Raw genomic sequence first — 10000 nt, 5'->3', positions numbered from 1 at the left:
ATGGAATAGCTAGGAAGGAAGGTGTCTTTCATCTGGGGTCATCTCCATGTTTCCACATTTTTAAGAAATTATTCAAATATAGGCCAGTGTTTCCCATACATTGAGGAAACTATGGCGGCCCGCCATAGTTTAAATTTGGCCGCCATAGTTTCCGAAAATGTAATTGTTTATTGTTAATGGTTTTTTTTTTTTTCTTTACGATTTCCGTGTTTGTTAAAAGCGATTTCAATTACGATTTCCTTCGCATTTTCTTCCTGGAGTAAATACATCCTATAGAGAAAACCACAAGTGCTTGAAAGAGAGAGGGATCAAAAGCCTTGTCAAGTTGTTGTAGTTAACTTGGGTTTGGGAGCAATAAAAAAAAAAACCTTCCGAGAAGGGACAGTTGGGATGAGTTTACTAACACTCCCCAGGCTTTGTTTTACAGTTGTAATGAGTTAGGTGACAGGCCTTCATTGACAAGGCAGAGGAGACATCGGGCTGCATATAGAAATGAATGTGTAATGAATAAATGTGTAATATGTGTAATATGTTGTTCAGCCCTTTTAATGGGAGGAATTTTGAATAACTGGCCCTGTGACCAGCACCCCCTCATGTAGAATGTGTACGCCTATGTGTGTGTGGGGGAAAGGCATAGCCTACCCTCTTAGACCCTTTTTGTTTATGCGTTAACAATTTCACAGCAATCTTAAATTCTTATCTCTGCTCCTATTTTGTTTTATTATTTTTTTCATTACATAGACCCCTGCATGTGTATTATGTAGCCTTATTTCTCAAAATATAAATGGCTGAAATGTAGGCGTAGGCCTATAGTTTCTCCATGCGCCAATGTCATACTGTACTCATTGTTTTGCCATTTTGCATTTACACTGCGTTAATACCACANCCCCCCCCCCCCCCCCCCCCCCCCCCCCCCCCCCGACAAAAAAAGGCCCGTGAAACCCCCCCCGACAAAAAAAAATCCCGGCTGCCCCCATAGTTTCCAAAATTCCTGTGGGAAACACTGTAGGCCCTATGTTCCACAACTCCATGGTCCCACATTTCCGAGTAAATTAAGAGAATTTTGTCTTTCTCCCCACCATGGAACATACTGTAGGGCCTACATTTGAATAAATGCTTTGAAATGTGGGAACATGGAGCTACAGGAATATGCTGTGGGACCATTGGGCTGTGGGACCAATGGGCCTAAAAATAGATGTTAAAAGTCTTGAATGTTAAAAGTGATGACCAATGGGCTGTGGGACGAATGGGCTTGCTCGTGTCTTTGCTCTTCTTGACTGTATCTCTTGCAGCCCTGGAAGGATGTTAAGGATATGAAGCCATGCCAGACAGCTTGTGAAACTTAGGGCAATAAACATAATTTAGAGAACAGAGAGAGGGTCTGAAGCACTCTGAAGTAAAGTAAAAGTCCTTTATTTTAATGTGTGGGACATAAAATTTTGAGTGCCTCGGACCCTCTCTCTGCTCTCTACATGCATTCTTCTGGGTACCTATGAACACCTGAAGTTTCTTGACTAACCACAGATGCAACTCTACCTCTCTCTCTCTCTCTCTCTCTCTCTCTCTCTCTCTCTCTCTCTCTCTCTCTCTCTCTCTCTCTCTCTCTCTCTCTCTCTCTCTCTCACTCACTCTCTCTCTCTCTCTCTCTCTCTCTCTCTCTCTCTCTACATGAATAAACCTTATTTGTTTTATCTTCGCCTTGTCTTTCCACAGGACTCCAGCCAGATCGAGCTGCTGAAAGAGCTGATGGATCTGCAGAAGGACATGATCGTCATGATGCTCTCTCTTCTAGAAGGTTCCACCATGACTATCCATCTCTCTCTCTCTCTCTCTCTCTCTCCAAACATCTTCATTTCTTTTTAACTGTCTTACAGACATAAATGCACTACATTTTTGTACTTCTTTTGTTCTGTCAGCTGTCCATACGCATATTTGTTTTTGACGCTTTCATTCTCAGACTCGTGAATTAGATCATGACCCACTTCGCTGTCAGAGGAGGGATAACATTGTTGAGACATAAAACTGTTGAGTCATTGAAATTGGCAAAGTATACACACTGCACTCATTGTCAGGCATTTCTTTTCTTGCTGGCCTCCCCCCTCCTCTCTCTCTGTCTCTCTCTCTCTCTCTCTCTCTCTCTCTCTCTCTCTCTCTCTCTCTCTCTCTCTCTCTCTCTCTCCTCTCCCCTCTCTCTCTCTCTCTCTCTCTCTCTCTCTCTCTCTCTCTCTGCGGAGCCATAAGGTAACAGATTGAGCGTGTTTATAATTGCGCCCCTAATAAGGTTAGCTGTAATTGTGATCCTCATTACGGCCGATGGGTTCAGAGGACGCCACAGATGCTGATGATACTTTAATCTTCGCACCGGCAGAAACACATCGCTTTTCAGAACACTACACTGACTACACCGGCGCAGGCACAGCTGCTGTCCGTCCTCCCAAACATGGCTCGGCCGGCCATTATGTTTTCTTAGAAAGACGCTGTAGAGCAATTAGCAGAAACTCTGGGAAATTGGCGAAAATTAACCTGTGTGTATCTCTCACGCTCTCCAAACCGTTAACTTAATGTGTCTTTTCTTGGTAACTTTCACACTGTCTTCTTGTGCACATTAAGACACTCATTAGGGTTTTTTTCCTGCTCCCTTCGTGCAGAAAGTATGTGCACTGCACACACATTGGTAGAATTTGTTCCAGTTGCTGATGCCAAGATGAGACATAAAAGCCAAAGCATCACATTGTTGTACAGCCACTCTTATTCCTCTCCATTAATTTGAGCATCAATCTCTTAAATGCAGTGGTGAGCAACCTGGATTCCAAAATTAACAGTGCTGTGTTATTTGGAATATGTTGCACTGGACTTGTTTTAAAGCCACAGGAAAAAGATAACTGCAAAACATAATGCAATATATGCATTTTATGAACGGCTTCGTTTTTCACGGCCAGAAACCTGACATGTTGATGAAAATGAAACAGTTCCTAAAGTATTATCAGCAGGCCTAATGAACCACTTTAGCAGTTTCATTCATATATTTTGTCGAAATTTTTCTGATATTTTTCTGATATTCTCTGTAATGTGTCTAGGCAATGTGGTGAACGGCACCATCGGCAAACAGATGGTGGACACCCTGGTGGAGTCGTCCAGCAACGTGGAGATGATCCTCAAGTTCTTCGACATGTTCCTCAAGCTCAAGGACCTAACTACCTCAGACAACTTCAAGGAGTACGACCCGGACAGCAAGGGTGTCATCTCCAAGAAGGAGTTCCAGAAGTCCATGGAGAACCAGAAGCAGTACTCGCAGTCCGAGATCGAGTTCCTGCTCTCCTGCGTCAAGGCCGACGAGAACGACATGTTCAACTACGAGGAGTTTGTGGAGCGTTTCCACGAGCCCGCCAAGGACATCGGCTTCAACGTTGCCGTGCTGCTGACGAACCTCTCAGAGCACATGCCGCATGACAGCCGCCTGGCGACCTTCCTTGACCTTGGCGAGAGCTTGCTGAGCTACTTTGAGCCGTACCTGGGCCGCATTGAGATCCTGGGCAGCGCCAAGCGCATCGAGCGTGTTTACTTTGAGATCAGCGAGTCGAGCCGCACACAGTGGGAGAAGCCCCAGGTAGAGACACTTTTTGAATATTCTGTAAAATGTTCTACAACAATGCAAGATTCTGAAATTCTACACTGTTTACTATGGAGCCCAACATTCTTTAGAACTTTAGAGTAAATGTCAAAATGCCAGAGGGGATACCCATAATACAGTGCACAATCCACATAGCTCATTGCATAAATCCACTGATATTACACATGTTTTATCAGGTGAAAGAGTCCAAGCGGCAGTTCATCTTTGACGTGGTCAACGAGGGCGGCGAGAGTGAGAAGATGGAGCTCTTCGTCAACTTCTGCGAGGACACCATTTTCGAGATGCAGCTGGCCTCTCAGATCTCCGAGCCTGACGCCCTGGAGCGGCCCGAGGAGGACGAGGACGATGACACGCAGAGCGTCGGGGCCGAGGAGCACACAGTAAGAATACCAGTGTTATTTGAACTCTTAAAGAGTTGGTATTAATATTTGGCCCCACTCAAACTTAGTGTTGATCTTACTCTTAAGTCAGTGTAACATTTTCAAAGATAATTTCACTCCATATTGTGTAAATATGAACAATGGAATGTGCAAAAAATATTCAACACTGGTGGGACCTGACCAAAGTGGACCAAGGTGGGCGGTAATCATCTTTCTGTAGAGTTGACTGCAAAATTTTACAGTGACTTTTGACTCCACTGTTAGTCATTTTTGACTTTCCACAGTATTGCAAATACTCTATCTGGAGTAATATAATGCCTCTTTTCCACTGCTGGTTTTCTGGTAGGCCTACAGCTCAATACAGCGCAACTCAGCCGCCCCTTTTTGCTTTACAATTGAGTCGAGCTGTAGGCCTACCATATAACCGGCAGTGGAAAGGAGCCTTAAAGGTGGGGTTGCAGGTATGACATCACGTTGGGGGAACTCCCCCAGGATTCTAAGGTTCTACGTAGACTCCTATGAGCCTGCGGAACCCCCAACATGATGTCATAATAGTACATTTTCTAAAAATGGTTAACCTGCAACCCCACCTTTAAGTTTACTCAGGAATAGTAACACCCCATTACCTTACTGTGCAGGACGAAGAAGATGAGGACGGTGGCCTGGAGTCCTCCTCGGCGTTCTCCTGCGCCTGCGTGTCCATGAGGAAGAGCCTGGCCAGCTTCCGCAACCTGCTGACCTTCAAGAGCATGCGGCGGCAGTACCGGCGCTTCCGCAAGATGAGCGTGCGGGAGATGGTGCGCGGCTTCTTCTCTTTCTTCTGGGTGATCTTCACGGGGCTCTTCCGCTTCCTCTTCAGCCTGGTGTGGGGCTTCTTCCACATCCTGTGGACCTCCATGTTCGGCGGCGGGCTGGTGGAGGGGGCCAAGAACATGAAGGTCACCGACATACTTGGAAACATGCCCGACCCCACGCAGGTAATACAGATCTTTTCTTGTTATTATTATTGTTATTATTATTATTAATGTAGCCCCTTAATGCACGCCGTACCTCAAGTTGAAAAGTTAACTGCCCTAGTACTTCAATACTATGACATAACACAGGTCCTTTAGTACTGCGCTACGACTTGGTCATTGCCATTCTGGTAACAGCAACGCTGTGTCTTAACGGGTTATTTATTTCAGATTGAGACAGTGAAGAATGACAGGGAGGAAGTATGAGAGAGATTTGGGGTGGGAAAGGGAAAGGAACCAGGCACACACAACGCAATGCACCATAGAGATTTCAGCATAGCAAAGTATACCATTTACAAAGTACATACAGAAGTGTACTTGTGTGAAAAGTACACTTTCTTTCCACTATACTAACTTTGTTTGACCTGGACGACGGCGCCACCACCACCCAGTTTGGTATCCACGGCGACGTGCTGGAGGCGGAGAAGATGGAGGCGTGCGACGGCGTGCTGTCGGTGACGCAGCTGGAGCAGAACGCGGCGGCGGACCAGGCGGAGGCCGACCTGCTGGCCGAGCTGCTCAACATCCAGCCCAAGAAGGAGGGCGGCAAGCACGTGGAGCCCGGCCTGGGGGACGTGTCCGAGGTGGTGGGGGTGGACGCACCCTCCTTAGCCGCCGCCGTCAAGCAGAAGAAGGCCCAGGTTGGCTATTAAGTGTTTGGATCTATCGTAGGGCTGCTCGATTATGAGAGAAATCAATATCACTATTATTTCAGTCAATATTGATATCGCGATATTTTAGACAGTATTTCTTTTAAAGACAAATGAATTGTGCTAAAGAATTCAGTCTTCGCTCCCTTCAGCAGTTGGCGTGGAGAGGCATAGAGAAACACACAGTGGTGTTCTGCATGAGTGTTGGGTAGAATGTCTGCTATGTGCTCGAATGCATTGCGCTTAGCGTAACCTACCATTTGGTCAAATGACAAAAATATTGTTTCAAATCAATATTATGAAATGTTATATTGTTTGACAGCAACATTGATATCACGATGTTACTACGATATATTGCACAGCCCTAATCTATCGTCGATTTTTTTAGCCATTTTCCTAATCTTCTGTAGGTAAAACTACATTTATTGGACGCGAGGAGTATTCTTCCTCACGCAGGGGCACCAAAATATGTAGGTAAAACTACAGTTATTGGACGTGAGGAATATTCTTCCTCACGCAAGGGCACCAAAATATGTAGGTTCTACTACATTTATGGGTACGGGCATAGGCGGCGCTACAGCAAGACTCTTGGGGAAGCTTAAAAAAAAAAAAAAAAAAAAAGGGTGGGGGGGGGCGTCATCGGAGAAACTGTTGTGGTATCCGGTCCTGGGGCACTGATCAGTCGCCACGCAAGCCCTAACCGCGTGCTTTTTGATATATTATCAATACATTAGATGAATGTTGAAACAAAATGTGAACAAATAAAACTGACATTTCCTTGCGCAACTACGGGTCTTCATGCCCGTGCGCCAATGGAACTGTCCAAACGCGACAGCACCACTCCCACACACACACACTGAAGGCAGAGATGAAGACGCTATTGCCACACCAAGGACTATTATCTCTCAAAAATGTCTCGAGCAATCAATTAAAACAATACACCAGACTGACATTTTCATGCGCTAGTCCTCTACCTCCATCAGACCGGTACAAAACTCGGCAATCAAACTCGCAAAACTAATACAGGCAAATGCGCACACACGGGGGGAGACAGGAGAGCAAAAGAAGCCAGCTGATTGTGCATATTACCATGCCCAAACAAATATCAAAAATGGGGCTATCATAACAACAGACATATCAGATGTCGGTTTTGCAGCCCAAATAATACAAACATGCAGTAATTTTGAATTTCATTTGAAGTACTTGTAATTAGTTCACATACATCTCCAGTTGGCTGTAGCTTACCTTAATATTTCGAATTGATGTAGCTTTGTCTAGGGAGCTAAAATGTAGCTTACTAGTACTTTGCGCAGCCAGACACTTGTTCTCGCTGCCTCGCACTGTACACAGTTTCACTCCAGTTCACACGCAGATGCCCAACAAACACAAGCGAATCTACACACATCACATTACATATGTAACTAAACCACCGGCAGCCCACCATGAATTCAGAAAAGGGTGCATTTTGGAAAGTGGTGTTAGCATGTGACAGATAGCACAGGTATTCGCCTATGAACTGAAGTGATGGCTAGTTAAACGGAAGAACAAGTAGACATCGAATCGATAACAACATTGACAACAACATGCCACAAATAGTAAACTTAGTGCTTCGCAGCACATCAGGAAAACGGATTTTCCTACCTTATTCTGTCCTTGTTAATCCGGTTTACTTGAAGATAGGCAAAATAATCCATTTAGAATTCGCCAACTAGGCTATCCATAATTCCTCTATGTGGTTGAATAACGAATGCTCCAAGAGAAAATTTCACTTGTGACCTATGGCTGTGAGGAAAAAAAAACCGAATGATCTGAAACTGAAATGATAGTGGAAACCCAATTATTCCAGAGGTCATTTTTAACGAATAATTAAACATTCCGAGATTTCATTTCGTAAGCAACGAACCGTGCCCTTCCTGCTCTCTGTTGAAGCCAGTAGAAACTGACACTGATTGGTGATCCGCCGCCATGACATCGCCGCAACGAAACAGATCAACAAGGTGGATAGGCCATTCAGCAGGAAACCCTCGTTTTGGTTCATTGTGTGTGCCAGCGACATTCCATCGCTTGATATAAAAATATATAAAATTTAAAATTTCCTTTTATTTGATTTCTTATGACAAATTTGGGGAAGCTAAGCATCCCCTAGCCTCTAATAGCGGCCCCGCCCATGGTACGGGACTATTCTTCCTCACACACGGGCACCAAAATATGTAGGGTCAACTACCATTAATGGTACGACGTTAAATGTAAGGGAAGTACAGTAATGCAATTATAATTACATGAATAAGTATACAATTCTTATACAGTTCCAAATATGTAATGTGTTATTACTCATATGCGAGGAATAAGAGTAATAAGAAAAGTATCTTGAAGAGTGTGTTAAACTCTTCACGCTGGTATCAATAATGGTGTAGGTGTGTACTTCATGGACTCGTCAATTGTCTATTAATGATATTGCATAAAACACGTTCATGAACCCGTCTCATAAAATCATGACCATTATTGACAATAATCTGCAGGATTTGTTGAATTCTTTTCTGTAGTTGACTTCGTAGAAATTGTTCAAATAAGAACAACCACGGTTCACCACAATGTACATTTTATTTTGTAAACCATCATCCGTCATAACACTGATACAGCCAATTTGACTTGCAGGCATAAGAACCTTATTAAAATATACAATATATACACGGGGTATGAGAGGATGCGCTATGCCTTGTGTGTGTGTGGTGTGTGTGTGTGTGTTACGCTATGCCGAGAGAGTGCAACGGTGGAGAGAGAGGAGGGCGAGTGGCAGCGACTTTCTGTGAGCGCGCGCCACCTCTATGACCGCGTGTGCCGAGCGGATGGGAGGAGAGAGAGAGAGATGTATGTTCGATGAACATGGCTCAAATGATTCTGCGCAGACGCTGCGCGCAGGACCGAATATGAGATACGAGGAGGGGCGTTAAGCATTCGGCCTGATAAAGCGGAACTATCTCAAGACAGATTCACCCTAATCAGAGAATACTGTCCTTTGTCAAAAGGCGTAACAGTAATGTGTGGGGTGAGGGAAAGGGAGCGTTTTGCGCTCTTTCCGACAATAGCTTACGTCCTCGACCGAAAACTCTCTGGGTTAAAACACTGGTACGTGTACTCTGTGAGTGGATAATTTTTTACATGTGGGTGCAAGTATCCCATCCTGCAACTACAGTAAACTAAGAATAGCCTGTGGCTATTTGTGGTGATGAAAGGGGAGAAAGAGAGAGAGAAAGGAAAGAACAGATAGAAACAAAATACACCAAAATAAAATAATTCACACTCTACAATGTGGATATTTAAACACAACTCTCAAAGCTATGTAACAGTTTCTAACTGCGTATCTTGCCCATTTTTCGTGCTTACTGCTTATCCTTGTAAGGAAGAGAAGAAAATCCTTGATCTCTCGGCGAGTGGTTGTGTGCGTCTTCGTGCGCACGAGGTCCTTTTGATCTCCAAGCTATACACGCTTCCGCGCGAGGTTGTAATATGTCCAAAAAGGTCTTGCTTCGTTGAACGGGGAAAGGAAGTGTGTTCGTTGTGTACATCCATTGTCTTTGCGGGGCCGTCCTGCGAAGTCCAGTGGAGAAGGGCGGGGTGCACGTAGACCTCCACGCGTAAAACTAAACCGGCTGTCCACTCGCTTGGGGAACAGACAATCAGCTCAGCCGAGTCTCCGTGGACTCTAGCGAGGTCCCTTGATTTCGGTACCAGTAAAAAGATAACAAATTGGTCCCCGTACAAAAGTTATCCTATAGCGCGTGAGTTCCTCGTGGGTCCTGACTCACTGCTCTCCTAGCAGTGTCCGCAAAAGTCAAATGCAATAGGGGCCTACAAACGAAAACCGGTTGAAGGAAGAAATATATCGACCGTAGTGTTAACCTGGCCAAGATAACTTACAGTTTCAATAATTTCTAAAATAGACGTCCCTCTAAGGAGACGTGTCCCGGCACTTCTCACATCTCGATGGAGGAAGTCGGGGTCCGGCCTAGGGCGTCGGGCCTAGGGGAATAGGCGAAAGCAATATGCATACCTTGACCTGGGGTTTTATACATACGGGGCGGGGCTGAGCCACGTATGTAATCTGATCAGGTACAGTAGGAAACAAAATGGTGTCTGTATTTTACAAAATGGCGGACATTTGTAAAATGAGGGGAAATGAATTAAACTTTAGGGGTAATAACGCCTACACTTCCTATGCATGATGTCGATAGCATTGTTCTGGTGGGGGATCTGGACACTCTCTCCATAGCCACAGTAGTCAGTAGCAGAAGTAGTTCATATTTTAGAATTCCGTGTTTTTTATTA

The 10000-nt window shown here is 44.7% G+C and overlaps 1 protein-coding gene across 1 annotated transcript in view; it reads left to right on the top strand.

Annotated features, from left to right (window-relative positions):
* Positions 1–10000, top strand: part of LOC134435204 (ryanodine receptor 3-like) — a 414716-nt gene that overhangs the window by 363477 nt on the left and 41239 nt on the right. The window contains exons 91-95 of the mRNA XM_063184070.1: positions 1714–1795; positions 3078–3607; positions 3808–4011; positions 4650–4988; positions 5417–5665. Of these exons, the coding sequence (XP_063040140.1) occupies positions 1714–1795; positions 3078–3607; positions 3808–4011; positions 4650–4988; positions 5417–5665 (1404 nt within the window). The remainder of the gene's footprint in view (positions 1–1713; positions 1796–3077; positions 3608–3807; positions 4012–4649; positions 4989–5416; positions 5666–10000) is intronic.

This window comes from Engraulis encrasicolus, chromosome 19 (assembly GCF_034702125.1).
Source record: "Engraulis encrasicolus isolate BLACKSEA-1 chromosome 19, IST_EnEncr_1.0, whole genome shotgun sequence".
In the NCBI taxonomy this organism is placed as follows: Eukaryota; Metazoa; Chordata; class Actinopteri; order Clupeiformes; family Engraulidae; genus Engraulis; species Engraulis encrasicolus.
This window is presented reverse-complemented; position numbering and strand designations above follow the sequence as displayed.